Source organism: Hylaeus volcanicus, chromosome 8 (genome assembly GCF_026283585.1).
Source record: "Hylaeus volcanicus isolate JK05 chromosome 8, UHH_iyHylVolc1.0_haploid, whole genome shotgun sequence".
Classification (NCBI taxonomy): Eukaryota; Metazoa; Arthropoda; class Insecta; order Hymenoptera; family Colletidae; genus Hylaeus; species Hylaeus volcanicus.
This window is the reverse complement of record NC_071983.1, coordinates 15,569,831-15,592,429: the sequence shown is the minus strand read 5'-3', so window position 1 is coordinate 15,592,429 and position 22,599 is coordinate 15,569,831. Positions and strand designations below refer to the sequence as shown.

The 22,599-nt window shown below is 40.0% G+C and overlaps 1 protein-coding gene across 1 annotated transcript; it reads right to left on the bottom strand.

Annotated features, from left to right (window-relative positions):
• Positions 1-2,330: 2,330 nt before the first annotated feature.
• LOC128880797 (protein enabled) lies at positions 2,331-20,045 on the bottom strand. Its single transcript, XM_054131252.1, has 8 exons — positions 19,193-20,045; positions 11,295-11,616; positions 11,004-11,134; positions 10,717-10,778; positions 9,415-10,646; positions 9,140-9,328; positions 8,806-9,052; positions 2,331-8,734 (listed from the first exon to the last, which is right to left on the bottom strand). Exons 1-8 carry the CDS (start codon positions 19,195-19,197, stop codon positions 8,706-8,708), a joined length of 2,217 nt encoding a protein of 738 aa, XP_053987227.1. The 5' UTR covers positions 19,198-20,045; the 3' UTR covers positions 2,331-8,705.
• Between the last annotated feature and the right edge of the window lie 2,554 nt (positions 20,046-22,599).

The window sequence follows — 22,599 nt, the reverse complement described above, 5'->3', positions numbered from 1 at the left end:
GTCCTGTCTAATGGGCGCCTTCGATCCAGTCTACGGCTCGTAAACGTTGACGAAACCGATCGATATTCCCTCGAATTATCTTCCCCATTTGGTGCGAGACGGTTCCAGAAAGTGGAGGGGATAATCACGCGCGCCTTAGACGAAACTGCATATTCGCAGACAAATGATCTAAAGCAACTTACGATAAAGTTTTGATACGGCTCGACTACGCGCCGAATGACCTCATTCTTCCCGCCTGACCAGTTCGAGGCGAGTTTCACGGTCGCCGCTGCGTCCTCGCCGACTTCCGGTCTCGAGCATCGAACGAACCAGGACGCGTGCTGGTCGAAGCCGGCCGGCTCGGCGCCACCCAGACGCGAATCTCCAAGACTACGTTACTATTATTTTTACTCGTGTCGCGCTCTCGATTCTGTCTTCGATATCGATCCGATAGAACTCGCGATGTACCCACATCCTGCACTGAATTTTATTCGAATGCATAACGAATATTGAGTACTATAGAATGACTTCAAGAGAAACACCACTGCGAACGGCTGAAGCTATGTGAACTTCGCACCCGACTTTTCCAAATTTAATTTTTTTTTATAGAAAACGATAGCATTTCGTTTGTACCTGATTGTACCTCCAATAGTTTCGTTTGTACCTCCACCAATTAATAATTAAAAAAAATTAAAAAAATGGTCAGCACCCGACATCGAGATTTTTGAAATCGGTTTTTCTCGATTCTTTAGAATTGTTTGTACCCGTTTGTACCGCTTTTCGTTTCGTTTGTACCTCAATAGTTTAAATTTTATAGCAATTGTTGATCCCCGTAAGAGTGAAGTTCGTTAATTTTCAAGATATTTAAAATCTGTTTTTTCCCGATTTTTTAGAATCGTTTGTACCCGCTGGAATCGCTTTTCTTTTTGTTTGTACCTCAATAGTTTAAATTTTATAGCAATTGTTGTTCCGCGTAAGAGTGAAGTTCGTTAATTTTCAACTATTGAGGTACAAACAAAAAGAAAAGCGATTCCAGCGGGTACAAACGATTCTAAAAAATCGGGAAAAAACAGATTTTAAATATCTTGAAAATTAACGAACTTCACTCTTACGGGGATCAACAATTGCTATAAAATTTAAACTATCGAGGTACAAACGAAACGAAAAGCGGTACAAACGGGTACAAACGATTATAAAGAATCGGGAAAAACCGATTTCAAACATCTCGATGTCGGGTGCTGACCATTTTTTGAATTTTTTTTAATTATTAATTGGTGGAGGTACAAACGAAACTATTGGAGGTACAATCAGGTACAAACGAAATGCTATCGTTTTCTATAAAAAAAAATTAAATTTGGAAAAGTCGGGTGCGAAGTTCACATAGCTAACGGCTGAAGAATTGCTGATTTGTGTAATTTTTTCTTTTAATTAATTATCTGATTAAGGGAAGAAGTATTAGGTAGACTGGAAAGTAATGTCGTTTTTGGAATTTTAAATCCTTGTTTATCGCTCAACAGCTCGTTGATTTTTATCGGTCATTGAAAATTTGCACACTAAGTGGCTGTTGATAACGAGAGCGATTACATAATTGCTTAAAAATAGAAATTTATCAAAAATTTGTTTGAATTTAGTGTAAAAGAAACGACATTACTTACCAGTTTACCTAATATGTTGTTAAGGATACATTGAACTACGTTTGTACTTATTGAAAAATACTGAAAAATGACATAATTATAAAGTGTAACATGACAACGTTTATTCGGCTACAACAGTTTTTCATTTACATAAGAGAAAGAAAAAGGAAATTTTAGCCTAGCTGTTTCCGCGAACACTTGGCACACCTCCATGAAACGCTCGACACTGGCGCGCCAGTGTTTTCCAAACTAGGGGTCGCGACCCCTAAGGAGGGCACCTCGCGGTCCCGAAGGGGGTGGAAGGTTTTGCGCAAAGGAAAATACTTAAAAAAGTCTGCAATGCGCTACTTCGCACAGCGCGAGTTTACGGTTTCATCTGCATACTTCCAGGAGGTACGACGTCGATCTACCTCGCTAAAAACATACCTCGATCTACCAAGCTAGATTTCCCTTATTATTTTGCATTATGCGTCATTCCGTCTCTGTCTTTTCATTCCAACCAGCCCTCGACCCCCGTCGTTATCGATCTCCCTCTCAGAATGTTCCTTGCGTCATGCCTTCAACGAATGACGCATCGTTGCTGTAGCAGTGAACGGTCAAAGATCGCGACGATCGAATGAAAGAATCGGCACGAACGTGCGTGTTATAAATAACTCGAGAAAAGGGGTATTCGACGGAAAGCAAAATAGCGACGAAAAATAATTAACTCCGTGAGAATTCAGCGTATACTTTTTTATTGTTTCGTCATTCATTTACATACAAATATTTTCCAGATACGTCTTAAGAAACAACTGTGCTCGGCGTCGATTCAAACTCTCCGTACTAACGTTGCTAACCTGTATTTTGTATAAATTTTCCTCGCGCGATCCCGCGATTACTTAAAGTATTAGCAAAATAATACGCAAAGCAGTCCTGTCGAGCTCCTCTTCGATGCGTCTGGGGATGCATTCCGTCGTTGTCGTCGTTAAAACGAATCTCGCCGACTTTTTTGTACCCTTTGCGGTCCTGCGTCGAGATAAGCTCGACGATCACGCAATGAAATCGGTAAACCTGGACCGAAAAGGGTTATGCGTTTCGATGTCTCGCGATCACTGCGTTTCAGCCTAGACGAGCTAGCTACTGGGGTTGCCAGCCGTCCATTTTTCAAACGGATAATCCTTCTATTTTTTTTTTTTTTAGAAATAATAAAGTTGGGAAGCTATGGCTAAGTATAATCTCACGGATAAATTAATAATATTGGCCCGTTTGCCGGAATGACACGTGTATAAGTATAAAAAGTGGAAAGTATAAAAATATATAAAAGTAGAAAATGGTGATCTCTCTGTAACGTATAATCTCATCCGGATAAAAATATATATAATACTGGATAATGATCGGTAAGTAGAATCTTTTGCGAATTAATTAATAACGATTAATATTATTAATTTTCATACAAGAGATTGCCCTTACCTATCATTTACAACTTTTATTATTTCTAAAAAACAGGATAACGTGAAATTCACGCACTCGACACTGTTGGCAACCCTAGCTTCTGCACAAATGGCTTTTATCGCGAGCTGCGTGGCGATAGGCTGTTCTCCTTCTCGCGGTTAGATCTCACGCGCGTTTTGCATCGAGACGCTCGGGCAAATGCTTTTCGATGCTACGTTTCATGCTGATCATACATTGTTCTTGGTTGCTGTGCGTTTTCGAACGATTGTGCTTTCTTTCTTGGACTGGGGAGCCTCCTGTCTCGCATTTGAACTTAAGGCTGTACGCGTTTTAACACCCGACGTTATTCCACGCGATAATAACGCACGCGTGCCTCTGCTCCTCATTTCGCATGTATATAGTTAAGAATATCGTAACACTGTTATTTTCACCCGTTAACAATTTGTCATCTGTCTTTCGCTGTCAACATCTTCGATATCAATTATCCTTACTTTCCCATTTTTATCACAACTTGTTTAACAAAGACCAACTGGATATAAAAGATTATTTCAACAGTCGAAACGATGATATGTATCGTTGATCTAGTAATGTATCGTTGCGTAATGTATTGCAAAATTATAGCGTGTACTTATTGCATAGTATTGTATAATTAATATATAAACGTATAACTATAAAACACGTTTAATTATAAATAATGCCCCTTACAACAAATTAAATTTACCAAATGGTTGAATAGCACGTGAACATAGCGGTAATGAACAAATAACAAATGGTTGGATTGCATATTGGCACGTGAAAATAACAGTGCGTGTTGAATCGCGCTCAACCATGAATACTCGTGTATTAACCCTATCTCGGCTGAGTTAATCAGTGTTAGGAAGAACATCTGCGCTGAATTAGTCCCGTACAATAAGTGTTAATGAGTGTAATTATAAATACGCGTTAAAACCGACATTGAGCCGCATCGAATTCAAAAAATAAATTGTACAATTCGTATAATACATTTATCGAAACATTCTGAACAGAGATGAGAAGGTTTAAACACGCGTGAAACAAGGGGCACCGCCATTGGGGTGTTAGAGGGGCACGCTTCGAGTCCAACAACCATCTTCGTCGATGCCTTGGAACACTTCGAGTACAAAGGGTTAATACGCGTACAGAATCGTAGGCTCTAACAGGATATCGGTTTAGGCACCAAGCTTTCCCTCGCGTTCGAAATCCCGCGCACGAGCAACGAACAGGAAACGGCGACGAAACGCGATGGTCGAGCAAAACGGAGCATTATCTTCAACTAGCGGCGCGCGTGCGTTCACTTATTTATTTATGTATGTATGTATGCGTATGTATGTACAGAAATGATCGTTTCGAATAAAAATGATAATCAACGCTAATCGCGATCACGTTACGGAACCACGAGTGATTGTGGGGGGGGGGGGGGGGGGGTATTGGTGGCAAAGAAATCGAGTTACACGTGGATTTATCTTTCGTCGCCGTTTCCGCCGCCTGATGATACATATAAAATAGCGTTCCACTCGTAATTCGTCCTGTCACACGTGTATTTATTTTTCCGGCACATTAATTATAATACACGCCGTTTATAATGGCCCTGGACATTATGGTATAATTTCCTCGACACGTTCTTTTTTCTCGTCGTCGTCGCAAAAGAGCAACCGTCGATTCATTTATCGCCCATGCTTTCCCGCGCTTCCTTAAATAATTGCAATCGTAACAAACACTCTTAATGCTCGCGCGTTTATCTTGCCATATTAAAATTATCCATCTATGATATATATGTATATATATAAATATACATATATTAAATACAATATAAATGCATCTAATACTAGTCGCTTGTATTTTTTTTTTCATTTTAATTCTCGGTTAACTGGTTTCTCGTACCCCGTGCGAATTCGTACAATCCTCGCGCGTTTACCCGCGAGCAGACAGACACACTTCTCTCCGCATACACGCGTGCACTCTTATACCTGTTCTCGCTTGTATAACTAATTACTTAGAACGTAGTGTTTTTTCTCTTTTTCTTTTTCTTTTTTGCTTCCTTTACCTCCTCCAACCTCGAACGAATCGCCAATGCTCGAGTCATGCCTCGAGTCGACGTGTCGTTGTTTCAAGAATACCATGCAACGCGTTTTCGCTATTTCGTAGAGGGGGGCTTACAAAGCAACGAAGAAAAATGTACCTTCGACGGAATACAAACGCCGGTTGAACAATTCTTTCTCGTAGAAAAATCGTTTACAATTGGGTACACGTGCACGTAATCTCGTGCGAGTGCGTTTAACTCGATCCATGCGTCCAGGACGATCGATCGAGGGGTGATTTGAGCATCGTTAAAACATACGCGCAAACATGCGAGTACAACATGCGTAGGAAAACACAATTTGTCTCAACGAAATCTCTCCGTTCGTTTGTTCGTCGTTTGACGCGCTATCGCGACGTTTTTTCTTTTACTTTTTTTGTTTTCTTGCTATTTGTCGTTTAAAAATGTTCAAAGGAACCTTACGCGAGTGCTCGTCGCTTAATTGTCTCTCTATACGTTCCGTGGGTTCACCTTGAACACGCCTCCCGTTCAGCTTAATTACACACCCGACGTAGGCTAGCAGTCGATATGGGAGAGTGATAACGAACACTAATTAAAGGATGATAATTTTGCACCCGTGGCGTGGCTAGTCATTTACGTTTAAACTGTTTCTTCCAGCGCCATCGAAAGAACCTATCAATGTTACGATTATAATGTTAAATACTAAGAACAAGCCTTTGGTTGCCAATCTAATTTTATATACATCATACACGTCGATTCGATTCTTCTTAATTTAACAATTAACTTGATGGATTCATTATACACCATCGTAATTCTAAACCATTAGACGTTCTTTTCAGCTCGCTAGTGATAGCTCCACTTCTTTATACATTAACTTTAATAAATTAGTTTTACATACTAAGACGTCGAGCGTTGGTCTCTGAGGACCACAGTATCAAATTTAAAAAATAAATTGTACAATATAAAAAGGATATGATTTTACGCTTGTGAATCCAATCGTGACATTCAGAGACTCCAAGAGGATGACGCTGAAACAACAACTCCAAACGCGAATAAACGAAAGTTCGAGACTGTAAAATTATCATTCCTTAATTTTTATACACATTAAGCTTGTCTATGAATAGCGAATACTGTCGTACTGGAAGATCGTTACGTCAGAGTTTCTGCGTACGTGAAATGCGCGATTCGAGGATGGGGAAACGAATCGAGCGAAAATAAAGCGAATCGCGTACGAGCCTGGTAATTATTTGTGCGAGATGTCGCGTTTAGGAAACTAATGACGAACTGTAAAGATGTGTTCGCGCGGCGATATCAAAGTATCGGCTTGTGCCATAAGTCGTGTCGGAATTTTAATTGTTCGGTTGGCGAATGCAGAAGTGGTTCCAAGTAGTGAAGCTTTTTGTGCGTAATTTCTTTTATTGAGCATTTAGAAGTGGTTAACAAATTTCTTTCGAAAAATTTCGACCCACGGCACAAGCTAACGCACCAGTTGTTGCGACGAACCGGTGAATGTAGATAGGATTGAAAGAGTTTATTCGCGTACCCTCGTCGATAGGTGTCACACACTTCGAAACGTAAACTTCGGTCGTGCCTATTTCTGATGAGAACGTTGCGATTCCGCTCCTTGGTTATCTTATACGACTAGACATTGTTGCATAGAACGAGATTAAAAATTTAGAGCTGATAATACTTATATAGGTACGCCTAGAATAAAAAGACGATTACTTCGATTTAGTCAGACACAAAATTTGACAACGTTTTATCGTCGTCGCGATTCTTAATTCATTAATTTATTAATCAGTCGTTAAAAATCTTTCTTGCGAAATGTGGAAAAAAAAACATTTAAAAAAGGAAAGAACAAATATGAAAAAGAAAAGAAAAAAAAATAGAAAGAATAGACGTATGCACGTGGAACGAATTGTTGATTCGCCATTCGTTTCACGCGTTATTCGAGTTTTAGATACGTGTGCATCAAGCGTATCGCGTCGTTATCGTATCGTATTGTATCGAGTATCATTCGCGTCGTAATTGCATCGTTTATTCTACATCGAGTGACGTTGATGATATTTCCTTTTTTCGTTAATTGCAATAAATGCCAATAAACCGGTACAGATCAGCGTATATATTATGTATACGGCTATATTAATAGGTACATAGAATATATATGAACTGCAACGTTAATTTGTTTGTCTTGTTTTTTTTTTTCTTTCTTCTCATTGTCCGTGAGAATCATACGAGAGACGATAAAAAAATATAAGAACGGAGAGTAATATACAATATATCGGTAGCAAAGACGGAATCGCTCTGTCATGCATTGGATTCTTTCTTTTGGAATTTATAGCGATCGCAGCCCTGCGTAAAATACAAACATCGGTATAATCGGTTACCGTTCGAATATATAAGTGTGCGTCGGGATTCTCGAAACCATTCGAGAATCCGTTCTGTTCGTTAAATCGCCGGTAGTCCATCGATGACCACTTCGTAATTCTATTCTCTATGTTCTCTCTCTTTTTTTTTTTTTAACTTTTTCTCTTCTATCGTACTTCATGCGGTATCGAAACTTTGCCTGTCTTAGAATGTATCGAGCTGTGCGTATTTAATGTAATCTGTACACGGATGTGTGGTAGTGTCGGTGGTATATCTGTACGAAAGACTCGAAATTAGTGCAACGATGAGTATTCTCGAGTTTTCCTTGGAAATTGTCGTGCGGAACGTGAAGTCAGAAAGGGGAACCGGAGATAAGCGTCACGGAGAAATGTAAACGCGAACGAATTGGATGATGCACATTTTCTTTTAACCCTTTGAGTGTTGTTTATAATGTGGGTATAAAGTTTCCCATAATTTTTGTTGTTATATTCGTCAAGTTCAAATGTTTAGACTTCCGCGCACAGTCTGCGTCTCGATATATTTTCCTGTACCGTTTAATTTTACGTAAAAGAGTTACGATTATAAATTAGTTGTACCTTGTGCATTCAATCGACAGTGATCACGCTAGGAAAGAAGTCTTCCCTGCCCAGCTAGGCGCGCGCTGGGAGTATTCATCACTCAAAGGGTTGGACTAGAAAGAATCTTTTCGGAAATCTTTACGGGTTTCCGATTGTATCGAATTCGATCGATAAATTCGATAAAAACGCGCGTTCTTCGACCGTGCATAGGATCGCCATCAGGTTACCCATAGTTTTAACTAGGTATAATACTTGACCGAATAAGGAGCACGGCAATCGTTAGCGTTAAACGATACATTGTACGATCCCATCGAAGATAAATACGCATTCGAACGTAATAGTTGTTCCGAAATTTGTTGTGCGTTGAATTGGCATAGTTAAAATCGATTTTATCCGATAAAGTCGACGTTGCTTGCCATTGATCTAGCAAACAACGATTAGGATACGGTTCGCTTAGAACGCTAGGTTATATTGTAACGTACTTACGCACAAACGTGTCTGATATACACGGGGTATAACGCCACTCCATTTCTCGCGGATTCGTAGTAAAAAAAACCTGTGTACGGCTGTCGATGTGATCGTTTCGGCTGATCGTTTCTACGCGATAGTAGAATTCTTCATTTCTCTCCGTTACGCTCGAAACTGGTCCACGTCGCATCTTTATCTTCTGCTCAGTTCCGCTCTGACCGCTGTAAAAGAGAAAAAAATAATTAGCGGGTAATTTTCAGATAGTTTCGCGTTGATTTATTTCGATGCGTACCGTCCACGATTTCCTGCTTCATCTTTTGAAATTCTTTGCGAACCTCCTTGATGATCTCCGCCTTAAACGCATCCATTTCTTGGGCAGTGAGCACAGCTCCATCGTTAACGCCGTTTACTTTCAGAAGAGTGTCCTCGGATGCAGAGCCAAACCTCTTGCGTACAGATTTCGGCGATTCGGCGCCGTTTGAAAATTTATTATTCGAGTTATTTTTGTCCCACTTTTTATCGGGCGAGCTTTCGGGTTCCTATGTAGACGAAACAAGAGAATTTTGAGATTGGACCTAATATAACTACGATAACTACGTCTCTACGACCCCTATAAGGAAACGTACCTGTGGCGGATCTGGTTGTTTCTTCTCGACGGCGGCTCGTCTACGCGCCAAGGTTTTCGCCATCTCGTCCATCATGGAAGCCATACCTCCACCTCCGCCCCTTCCCAGCGTACCGTAGTTTCCACCGCCTCCAACGCTTCCACTGCTGCTGGTACTCGATCCACTGTTCTCAACCGGTTGTTGCGACGACTGAAATAAAATCGAACCAATCGATATAAAGCCGGCATATTCCAAAAATTTTCTCGTTGTTAGTTCCAAGTAAGATGGACACGAACCTGCTTTTTCTTCAGGCGAGCCGCTTGAAGGGCAGCAGCCAACGAGTTGATGTCAGGAGGCGGATCGTTGTTGCTGGTGACCACCGATCCGGTGGAACCAGACCCGGCAGACGGTGGGTTTAGGCTAATGGAGTTTGAGTTTGGTGCGGGTGGTGGTGGAGGTGGAGGAGGAGCGGCAGGACCAATCAACGGACCCATAGGCGGTGGTTGAGGACCTCCGTTGCCGACGGGGACGTAAACGTTGGCATTGACCGGTGGCACGTGACTGCCACCGGCTGGACCGCTACCGGGACCGCTACCACTGCTGTACTGATTCACCGAGTTCGAGGGTGTCCCGTACGGATTCGTGGCACTCGGAGCTGTCTGTACTTGACTGGGCCCGTACTGTCCCTGTGTCTGTGCCTGTGTCTGGGATACAACGCTGTATTGAGACTGATTTTGTTGGGCGACGTTCACGCCGACCACGACTCCGTACTGACCGGTCGTTGCTGTTCCGCTACTAGCGTACTGACCGATCGAATTGCTACTTCCGAATTGGCTTCCACCGGCGTTCGCTGGTCCCGGCTGACCGCTCGGATACGAATTGCCCACCTGACCGTTGTTACCGTAAAAATTATTCTGACTTCCAGCAGGATACTGGCAGGAACTTTGCCCGACTACGGTAGCGGCCGCGTACTGATTACTATTCGGCGCGGTGCCATACTGATTCCCTTGATTGCTACCGTAAATCGATTGAGCTTGAGACTGATTGGGCAGGTTCGATTGGGACGACGGAGACTGTGCGTACTGATTCATCATCATCGGAGGCGGTGGTACCGGCGCGTTGAAATTCATCATCGCAGGTGGACACGGCGGAATGGACGACGCGATCGGGGGCTGAGGAGGTGGAATAGGCGGTACACCGCCGCTCGACATTTGCACGCCTCCCGTTCCCATCCCGCCGACAGGTTGTATCGACTGCATCACGGATTGTTGTTGAGGCTGCGGTGCTGGCGGTGCCGACGAAGTTCTATGATGACCGGATTGTTGCTGCTGCAACGGTTGTTGTTGCTGTTGCTGCACCTGATGCTGTTGCTGCTGTTGTTGAGGCTGAGGCGGTGCAGCCGGCTGTTGGGATTGTTGCACAGCCTGTTGGGGCAACTGTTGTTGCTGCTGTTGCGATGGCGGTTGCTGTTGCTGCTGCTGTGTCGCGATGGGGCAACTCGGAGAAATTGCGTTTGGACTGTTGGTGGCTACGAAAGAACGCAAGATAAGAACATTTTTCCTCGATTCTACGATAGGATAAAGAAGTTGGTAAAATACCTTGACTTTGTTGTGACATTCTGCGTTCTTGAATTATCGCCACGTCTTCCCTGGTCATGGTTCTGTAAGTAAAGTACATGTAGAAATTATGGAAAGTGTTGTGATGATTCGTAAGCAATTATACGTTTTATAGCGAACTCATGGCATTTGACTATCGGCTATGTATCGTACGTCATTCGATAGCTTTTGATTCTTCGAAAGACTAGACTAAGATAAGACTATTTGGAACATTTGTGTCGTTTACGGGAAACGTATTGTAGAGGACGCACGGAGCAAAGCAAACCAACCTGTACCCCATGTCCTCGTCGTATTGAGCGTTACTCTGTTGTTGCTGTTGCTGAAAGACGGGCTGTTGCTGGGTCGTCGAGCCAACCGCGGGAGCGAGGCTCCTCGATATGTTGCTTCCATTGCTCAACACCTGCGTAAACCATGAACCGATTAGTAGTAAACCAAGTACGTATCCGGATCGACGTTCATCGACGGCGGATCCAGAATCGAGGTGACGCGCAATGTAAGCGCGTAACGCTATAAGTACACGTAATTTCCCGATGTTTCTCTTTCTCTCGGTTTAAACTCACATCGAGCGCTTGCAGCATCGCTCTGGCAAATGCGTCGGCGTCGTCCTTACTGGAGAAATTCAGACCGTATACTTGCTTGTTATCTCGCCATTGATGAAACGTGACTGTCGCCTGATTGTATTTCAATCCCTTGAGGATCGCGCAGTTGATGACGATTTCGTGATCCTGCAACTTTCTCCCCACCACGCGAAACGTATTGTTCATTTGATGATGGTACAACTGAACTTTGGAGAGTCCAGAGGAGGTGCCACTCGGTACCCATTTCTTGTTAACGTCATCGTACACCATTACCGATGCACGAGCGGACGATATGCTCACTTCGCTGTAACAAAAAGGAAAAAACGTTTGTTACGTGTCTGAAACGTGGTGAAGAATTCCGGAGTACAGTGTACGCGTTGGAAGAGTTAGAATCTCGAGGGTTACGTTCACGAATAGAACCAAGATTGGTGTATCGCTGTACATCGATGTACTTCAGGGCTCATTTTCTCTTCTCGCATGCGAACACCGTACTTATTACGGAAGGGACTGTTTCTAAGGAATTCTAGTACCAAGATCGGTATTCCCCCAGAAGAGATTGCTGCGATCGGGAGCGCTCCAAGTATCGCCTCCTCGTATCCAAGCTCATTTTAACGACGCGTTTCCCCTATCGTTCGACACGAACAAACTCATACGCAATTCGTCCCTTGGATGCAGTTTCTTTCACGGCCAGCTTAACAGCCGAAAAGAGCTAATAGACTCCGTGGAAGAGGTTGTTGCGCTCGGTGTCACTTTCACCATGCACACGTAGCACGTTAAAACAGCACGACGGATCGCACGCGAAACGAGAACAGAACGAAGCGGAATACGAAAAGATACTGGCCACTTCCTCCTTCGCTCGGTGTGCGATCAACACCGAGTCGAGACCAGCCGAGCCGAGCGAGCGGTTCCGCGATAACGGCCAAACCATGTAATATCCGCGACACGCGCCACGATTTTCGAATCTCTCCTCCCAGTCGGAAGTACTCCCTCGTCTTTCTCTTGGCCTGTTCTTTCGAAAAGCGAGGTTCAACGATACGGGAGCTAGAAGAGAGTAGAAAGATCACCTAGGAATGGTAACCCTAAAAGGAATGGCCAAAAGGTTCCAGGCTAAAATAGCAAATATAAAAAGATAGATAAAGAGCATACTCCAGTTGGATTCACACTAAATCTACCATATTTCAAACTTTTGGATACAATTCTTCTACACGATACATGAATTATATACAATTGTTTCATATGCACTATTCAATGGATCCAACATAGACACGAGCGAAAGCTCGATTGCTTCGAGACGATGTCCTTTCAAGGAAAAGATACGACGAGGACCACTTAAGGGGTTAGTTGCAGTCAGGAAAATGGAAACGAACAGTTTCTTGTGTTTTCTTTAAGGTATTAAATAATAATTTTTATTAATGAAATGTAAATATATTACAAAGTATGTCTCAAAGAACTATAAAAGAATTTTTGTTTTAAGAAAAGGTTAATTGATTTCGTCAAAACAGGCGATGGCGTGGGTGGCCGCTTGGTTTGCGGTGAGCAAGACTTCTTCAAACCGGTGCACCTGAAAACAAAACTAAAGGTAGATTTAGAAAATATATTAGACTAACGGGTCTCTGATCGAAGGATTTTTTATTTTCTTGTGTACTTTTCTTTTTTTATTCCTGTATTGAATCGCTTAAAGTTCTATTTACACATATCCGTAACGTGTCAGTTCCGTATCCGTTCAGATCCGTAATGTTCCATCAGTGTCAGGTGATTTTAAATATTCTTCCGTTGTTTTTGAATGGGCTTGTTCGTTATTGATACGGTACGGATACGTAACTGACACGTTACGGATATGTGTAAATAGACCTTAATTTTAGTGAAAAAATTGAAAATCAACTTCAAATGTATGCCATCTTGTTTTGAATTAATTTTTTCCAAAATCCTTCGTTCAGGGTAGACTAATCGCTAGACCCGCTAGACTAATCGATTTTCGAAATCTACCTTTGCTTTTGTTTTCAGGTAAACCAGCGTAGAGTAATTGCTTGCTCACCGCAAACCTATGCTTTTAAATCATCGTCTACCTCATCTGCTGTTATGACGATATAAATTAAACGTTTCTTAAAACAAAAAATGTTTTTTAGTTCTTTAAAACATGCTTTATAATATACTTATAAAGTATACTAATATATAATATCTCAATTACTCATTGTTGATTCTTTCGATACGTATTTTTATAGAAAAATAAACGTCGTAAGTTATCAATGGATGCGCTAGATAACACTTTCATTTCGATTCGTGAGTCGCATATTGTGATTCATATCTTGTTACAGTCGATCGATATCCGGTTGTTCTTTTTTTTATATATATATATATATTTAATTTAAGGGGTTAGTCGCAGTCAGGAAATTGGAAACGGACAGTTTCTTGTGTTTCTTTTTCAGATATTAAATAATAATTTTTATTAATGAAATGTAAATATATTACAAAGTGTGTCTCAAAGAACTATAAAAGAATTTTTGTTTTAAGAAAAGGTTAATTGATTTCGTCATAACAGGCAATGGCGTGGGTGGCCGCTTGGTTTGCGGTGAGCAAGATTTCTTCAAACTGGTGCACCTGAAAACAAAACTAAAGGTAGATTTAGAAAATGTATTAGGCTAACGGGTCCCTGATCGAAGGATTTTTTATTTCCTTGTATACTTTTCTTTTTTTATCCTGTATTGAATCGCTTAATTTTAGTGAAAAAATTGAAAATCAACTTCAAATGTACGCCATCTTGTTTTAAATTAATTTTATCCAAAATCCTTCGTTCAGGGACCCGCTAGACTAATCTATTTTCGAAATCTACCTTTGTTTTTGTTTTCAGGTAAACCAGCGTAGAGAAATTGCTTGCTCACCGCAAACCTATGCTTTTAAATCATCGTCTACGTCATCTGCTGTTACGACGATATAAATTAAACGTTTCTTAAAACAAAAAATGTTTTTTAGTTCTTTAAAACATGCTTTATAATATACTTAATTGTTATTTATGCAAATTATTATTTAATAACTACAAAAAAAATCACAAAGAAATGTCGTTTTTTCTCTTCCTGACTGCGACTAACCCCTTAAAGGAACGGAAAATCTAAGTAATTTCCCGCCAAAGGAACCCCCCTGTACGCGTCTTCCATTCGATTTGCGTCAAATTCTGCATACAAGTCTATTTTTAGGCGGTGATACCAACTGTAACAATCTTATCGACCCTAATTCACAGGGTGTCCAAAAAATAGCGATTCCTTACTTACAAACGCGGTTATTTTTCATACAAACGTTCGTAAAGCAACACTTGGCCGTTCAGGTTGGCGTGAAAAGTGGGAAAAGCCAACGCTCTAATACGCCGAACGAAAACGCAGCGCAAAACTGAGAGGAACTTGCATCACAGTTCGAAATAACGCGGCAGTAAATTTCCGACCGGCTTCGCGAAATCTGCAAGATTAAAAAAGAAAAAAGGACAGAAATAAGAGAAAGCGGATAAGTCAGCCGTTAAAATTGTTGCAAAGCGAATGTCAGACCTCACGCGACGAGATTAACCAAGGACACACCGTTGCAATTTGGCTGGAATGGCTCGCACAACCCTGCGAATAACGCCTTCGGATCAGACCCTATCGCATGAGCGAATCGTGCCATCTGGTCTGGGCGTCGAGTTTACACAAAAAAGATAATCAGGAATCTATGACCATAATTCTCCTCGAAAGCTCTGACACGGTGTTAAAAAATTACGAAAATTTAAAGTAATGTTCCATTAAGGTCTTCTACCTGCCAGTTTTTAAATTATTGTTAAAATAAGAGAATTTAATTCCACTGTAGAGGCAAGCTTGAGAAACCCTGCTTTATCGAATAAATTGTTACTGCACTCGTTGATAGTAGACAATTTGATAAGAGGATAATAGATTACCCGTTTGTAAACTTAATAGAACATCGCGAAAGCGATACCATTGTTTGATTTCCAACGAGATCTCGTTCCGAGTGGATAAAACTTGAATGGATGCAGTTTAACCTCTTGAAGGACGAATTTTAAATGGATTTTTGTTTACTCTCATTACTTTACCGTCTCGCTTTGGAATAGTATAGGTGATCCCATCAGTTCGCGATGCGGATTACGTTTATATTCAATAGAAAACCATAGAAATTTTATATCGACGGTATACCGACTTTGCCAGAAAGGTGGGAAAAGATCGTAGAAAGGTTGATTACTTTTTTCATGATACTCGAAGGTACGTTTCACGTATGCATCGTCTTGAATAGCAGAACGCAAGCGGCGTGAACTTACGGAATGACCTAATATTAGGTATCGGAAAAAGTTCGTGCGGTTTATTCGTTCATTGTAACTGTATATCGATTTTCGTGTGGTAATTGGCAACTGTAAGACATGAGTTTGGTTTCATTTTAAAGCTTGATCTTTGTAATTGGTATGCATGCTCTGTGAAGTTCAATTGTTTCGTTGTTGTGTAGCTATAGGAACAGTAAACATGGACAGCGAAAGAGTAAAAATTCGTGCTTTTATTCTTTACGAATTTAAACTTGACAGTATAGCAGCAAATGCAGCAAGACGCATTTGTAGCGTTTGTGGGGAAAGTGCTGTTAGTGAAAGAACCGCACAGAAATGGTTTAAAAGGTTCAAAGAAGGAAATGAATCGCTAGATGACGAACCGCGTTCAGGGCGTCCATCTGTCATCGAAGACGAAAAATTCATCGAGTACGTAAGTCCAAATCCAAGAAAAAGATGTTCCGAGTTTGCTCAAGTATTCGAATGTGAAGAATCTACCGCGAGAAAGCGAATTCATTCACTTAATTTTCACAAAAGTTTGGGCAAATGGATACCGCACCGTTTAACGGAAGAGAACAAATACTCCCGGCTGAGCATTTGCAATATCCATTTATCGATCGAATTTTAACTTGTGATGAAAAGTGAGTGAAATATGATAATGAACGACGATCACACCACTGGATTCAGAAGTGGTCATGTGCAACAGGAACCATACCAAAACCGAGTTTCCATTCGAAGAAGGTGCTGATCACTGTTTGGTGGACTACACGAGGTATCGTTCACGTTAATTTTCTTTCACGTGGCAGACTATTACTGCAGATACTTATTGCAAAGAAATCGATGAAGTCATTCATAAAATTGATGATAAATGGTGATTATTTCGTTGAATAAACCTACGATTTAAAACAGATTCGAGTATTTGTATTTTTCTCCGAAAATCCGCACGAATTTTTTCCTGTACCTATTATATTTTCATTCCAGAAGGTATCGCAGAAGCAAACGTACACATACGAGTAAATGTTTCTCGAGAGGTTAATCGCGATCGTCGTAAAATGAAGAAGTAGACGTACGCGTTCCGTTTTCTGCGTTATTCGAGTAACCGAAGTAAACGTGCGGTACGCGTTTCGCCTCGTTGCCTGTACTTCGCGTTACAGACACGTTCCTTCTTCCCTTTATTTGCTAAAACAACAAACACCTTGAGATTTCAATGCACAATGTTAATGCACCTGGAGTGCAGCGATATAATTACAGGTAACGCGGCAACACCTTTTGTAACGTCGTCGACTTCCCTTACGATTCTTTCCCTGCGCTTAGACGCTTTGTGATCTCGAGGCGTAATTCATAACTTTCATTCTCTCCGCGCCAACTGTTCTTTGTTCCTTTTCGTGTTCTCTTTTTCGTGTTTCTTCCGATCTCTAACTTCTGTATCAAAAGGTTTCGTTCAGTGGATTAAACGATGTTAAGGGGTTAGTCGCAGTCAGTAAGAGGAAAAACGACATTTCTTTGTGATTTTTTTTTGTAGTTATTAAATAATAATTTGCATAAGTAACAATTAAGTATATCATAAAGCATGTTTTAAAGAACTAAAAAACATTTTTTGTTTTAAGAAACGTTTAATTTATATCGTCGTAACAGCAGATGACGTAGACGATGATTTAAAAACATAGGTTTGCGGTGAGCAAGCAATTTCTCTACGCTGGTTTACCTGAAAACAAAAACAAAGGTAGATTTCGAAAATAGATTAGTCTAGCGGGTCCCTGAACGAAGGATTTTGGAAAAAATTAATTTAAAACAAGATGGCGTACATTTGAAGTTGATTTTCAATTTTTTCACTAAAATTGACCGATTCAATACAGGATAAAAAAAGAAAAGTATACAAGGAAATAAAAAATCCTTCGATCAGGGACCCGTTAGCCTAATATATTTTCTAAATCTACCTTTAGTTTTGTTTTCAGGTGCACCGGTTTGAAGAAGTCTTGCTCACCGCAAACCAAGCGGCCACCCACGCCATCGCCTGTTTTGACGAAATCAATTAACCTTTTTTTAAAACAAAAATTCTTTTATAGTTCTTTGAGACATACTTTGTAATATATTTACATTTCATTAATAAAAATTATTATTTAATATCTGAAAAAGAAACACAAGAAACTGTCCGTTTCCAATTTCCTGACTGCGACTAACCCCTTAAATTAAATATATATATATAAAAAAAAGAACAACCGGATATCGATCGACTGTAACAAGATATGAATCACAATATGTGACTCACGAATCGAAATGAAAGTGTTATCTAGCGCATCCATTGATAACTTACGACGTTTATTTTTCTATAAAAATACGTATCGAATGAATCAACGATGAGTAATTGAGATAATCTTCAGCGAAACTTGTCACCTCGATCTACAAAGAACTGGGATTTAACGATCAGAAGTTTTTAAATGGCTACTTCGCGTATCGTCTAATATGGGGTACAAAAAATATACATAATTTATGATGAGTATATTCTACAATCAATATAACGATACCGTTATTTCGTTTTATATAAATGCACATACCTTTTGGTTATGTTTAACATGCTTCTATTATTTTATTAACTTGCATCATAAACGTATAAAATTTGATTAAATTTGAAACGTTGATTAATTACTAACAGGTTCTTGTCACATTGCGTGCTCCCTGCATCTTCTCAGCAATTACTATCGTTCTGTAGTTCTCAGTAATAAAAAATGAATCGATTCTGATTAAAAATACCTAACTCGTTATTCAATAGTCCTTCAGAAATCATAGTTTCGCGATCGTTCGAACCGGTTGAAATTCGAGTTCGAGAAGGATCTCGAGTGACCCCGGAAGTGCAACGCAGCAGAAGTCGTCTTAGGGTTAACGAATCGTCGTGGGAGGAATTTTTGTTCGCGGGAGAAATTGGGAAATACGCGCGTGCGTGAGAACCGATATCTCGTCTAACATAAACAAACGTGTGACGTGCAATATTCGGTGCAAGCACCGTCTCGTCTGGCGTTGCGTGCACGCTCGTACGCGAGTCAAAGTTTATATAGGAGTAAGAAGGATTCGGAAGGAAGCGTGTACGCGAGCGTCACCTCGACAGGAAAAAGAGACACACGGGACACGAGCAAAGAGAGAAGGAAAGCATGGATCGCGTTTACGATACACAAAGACGCTGGAACGCGAGCCACGGGACCTATCCGTGGTTTATCGGAGGAAACGAGAACGAGAGCGAGCCGACGAACGCGTGAAAGAGACGGTGAAATGAATAGCAAGGACGAAACGGGGGAAGGCAAAGGAACTGCGAACGCGTTTCGAAATATTCGATGAAAAATCGTTACTGAAGCCCTGCCCCCCGTATGACTCGTATCTGGTTGTAGGTACATTCCCTTGGAAAATTTCGACTCCGAAAACATCGAAGGAAGACCGAACGATCGGAGTCTGAGCGCATCAGGATATTCGCGGCTATCGGACACCAGGTCGGCCGTGTTCTACGAGGCGTAAACAATGTTCAAAGACAAAAAGAAATCGTACTCCAACTCGACTCGACCCTCTCTTTCTTTCGATGCTGTGTCGTGTACGTGGAACTTACTTCATGTTTGTTTGGCTTGGAAGCGTATGCTATGCCTTCATGCAAGCCGTATTCCTGCTTCTGCACAGTATATCACCGATTCCATGAAAACACGCAAGATTCGGACAAGATTTACGGTAGTTCGACATAAATAACGTACAGCACTAACACCACCCCGACACCCTGCCTATGCACCTCTGGTCAGCCATATTGCCGACTCCGGGTCCGTATTCCTACCACCCTTCGTCTTGATGCACATGTCTACATAGAGGGAATACTCCAATCGCAACAGTTACCACGTTCTACCATTTTTCTCTGCGCTCGTTTTCCATGTTTTCGCATTTCGTTCATCCCAGTTCATCCTATCTAAAATCGAACGAACTCTAAATTGCGATTCGATTTGTTCGTGCTGCGAATTATCAGTTGATTTTTACAGTGGGAAGCGTCTATCTGTCGCTTGAGATAAAGAGTCCTGACGAACGTAATTATTACGCAATTGCAAAGTCGATTATCGATCTATTAAATAAAATTGTTTATCGATCTATCGAGGCTCGGTCGATAAACTCAGGTCTGGCTCAAGAAGGTCTGGCACTACGTGATACTTCCTTAGGGCTGCTTTATATTATCAGATTATTGCACGGACATTATGTCCGTGGAATGTTTACAATGTTTACAACCGTGTTTAACAAATATTTAGAGAGAAAATATACTGTCCGTGCGGTTTTATTTTTAAGGACTTAGGGTTTTATTGGCGTTCACGCCGCACGTGACAAGATTATTAGAACTGCGTGCGACTTAGCCAGGAATAAGTTAATTTAAGATAAAATAAGAAATGTAATATTAACTTTATTGTAACAGTTTGAATATAACTAATTTTACACAAACGTTGAATTTCTTTACTTAAAACACAAGCTTTTACAATAGACGTCTATACTGGTTAACGGTCGCTATGCGAGTGAGTATTAACAAATTGTTTTAAATAAAATGCAATCAAGAAAACGAAATACCGTAAATACAAGAAAATCGTAATTGGAGCTAAACTAACTTCAAACAGAACTGCCAAACGCAAAGGCTCATTCACATTCCCATAACGACGGGAAAACGGGTCTCCGCTCTGCCATCTAGGAGTGACATGGGAATTAATTTATCTCTATCAAAAGTAGCGGTACGCAACAAGCATTGAGCTCTATCCTAACTGAAGTGTGAACTCCTGTAGGAAGAAGTAGAGACGACGGAGGTCCGAGAGAAATGCAAAATGGGTGGTTCCGGTATTATCCTATAGCAAATTTATTTGTAGAGGGGGAACAAACGTACGCAGTAATATAACCTACCTGAGCATCGCTGAGCATTGTCGAGTGAGTTACTTTCAGATTCTTTTCCGCATAAAATTGGATAAATACAATATAAATTGAATTGTGACAAATAATAAAATTTAGCTCTATACCAAATTGTATATATTTGTATGATCTAAATTATGGTATGTAAATTATGTATACTATTTCATTTTTATGTCATCATTATTAATGTTTCTATCGTTTTATATATAAATAAAAAGGAAATAAAGTTCAAATCTGTACATAATTAATCTGTAAATAATTCCTAGTGCCGCGTAATTCAAACAAGGAAGAGTCTGTTCTCCCTCCACACATAAATTTGCTATAGGATAGTACCACCGAAACCACTCATCTTGCATCTCTCTCGGACCGGCTTCTCTCTCGCAGTTCACACTCCAGTTAGGATAGAGCTCAATGGCAAAAAGATACAGAAAAAACAGTACATTCATAGCATTGTGCAGAGCCGGCTTTAGCAATATTGGCGGCCCGGGCAAGATTATCGTGGCGTCCCTTCTGAGGCTTAAAATTTGTAAGAAAAGAAGACAAGGTAATAATATCAAAGGATGAATCTGTAGCTAGATTGTAAAGATTGTTAAACTACAATTATACACCGGACTGCGACGCCCCCAAATATCTGGCGCCCCGGGCGGTTGCCCGAACGCGCCACCCCCTTAACGCCGGCCCTGGCATTGTGTTATGATATTAATATTTGGTTTCATTAAGTGCTCTCCATACTTCTTTAATCCTAGTGCACTTTGTGTATCTATAAAAACTACTCAATAATATCTACAAATGCTACTAATGAACTGAATTTAATTAAATAAAAACAAATACAAATTTCTCGCGGGAAATTGGTAGCGCCATCCAGCGGGAAAACGTCCAAGTTTGTCGTAGAATAGTTCCTTTTCTTCTTGGTAGATGGCGCTATTTTCTATGTTTTTGTGGGGTTACGTATTTTCCAAACAGCTCTTTCATTCTATTTATTAATCTTGTTATTACTGTTATCGTTTAAATAAATTGTCATTATTGTTCATGCTCGGTGTTAGTTTGCATTTATAATTCTTTTATGTAGTATCCCTACAATGTTCATCACCATCTAGCGTCACGAATAAACACTAAATTTACTACAAACTTGGGTATTTTCCCACCGATGGCGCCACTAGTATTAATGTTTAATGTTTGTTTATTAAAGTGTGTAGGAACTCCTACTTTGCACTGTCTTTTTGTACATTTGTTTAACAATACCCACTAGTATTAAAACCAGTATTAGTATAGTTTAGTGATTGGTTACTACCAGGAAACCGTTGCAATGGTCATTTGTAAACTCACCTGCTCACTCGATTCGGTTCAATTCGGTTGCAAGTTACGCGATTGTTCATCCCGTATACTTATTCTGCTGGCCTGGGGAATATTAATGTAGTTCTTGTTTGTTGAGAAAGTAGTTGGTATTTCATATTGGAAATATAATAAATAACAAATATTACTTTTAACGTAAAATGCAACTCATTTATTAAGGCAACTTTTCCGAAAATTGCATGCACTCAATTTACGGATAAGCTTTCTTTTACAGATTTCGTAAAAATTAGATTTTTTAAAGATCTTGTATTTTTTAGGATATTTTTATTAAATCATTAAAAATTCTAATTCACTTATGTATATAATATTATGCAACAATAAGTTAATATACAATAATGGAAATATATATATATATATAATAAAAAACACGAAAATTTACTCGTTCAAAAGTTCTTCAGAATTTAATATATAATACAATGGAAAATATTGTCATTCTTTAATTTTGTATGTAAACATTTTTAAATAAATTACGCCTTAATTAAAATTTAAATTACAATACTCGATAAAAAAGAAAAAAAGAGAAAGTAATAAGTTTAATGATACATAACTTATCCGATTTAACGCAAACAATTTTGAACATTTATAATAATTGTAATACAAAAACAATTGTATTAATGATTTCTATTTTTCTATATTAAAATATACACTGCCTATGTTAGATACATGTCGTATTCAGAAAATGTATGGAATTTCTTTTCTGGTCGCTAAATGTTGCACATAAGTCTTCCAAGAACTGCA

Excerpts from the sequence above, each read along its gene's own strand:
- LOC128880797 (XM_054131252.1), bottom strand. Across the intron at positions 9,053-9,139 it reads AACAACCAGATCCGCCACAG|GAACCCGAAAGCTCGCCCGA; the intron begins GTACGTTTCCTT and ends TCGTCTACATAG. Across the intron at positions 8,735-8,805 it reads GAAGCAGGAAATCGTGGACG|CGGTCAGAGCGGAACTGAGC; the intron begins GTACGCATCGAA and ends TCTCTTTTACAG.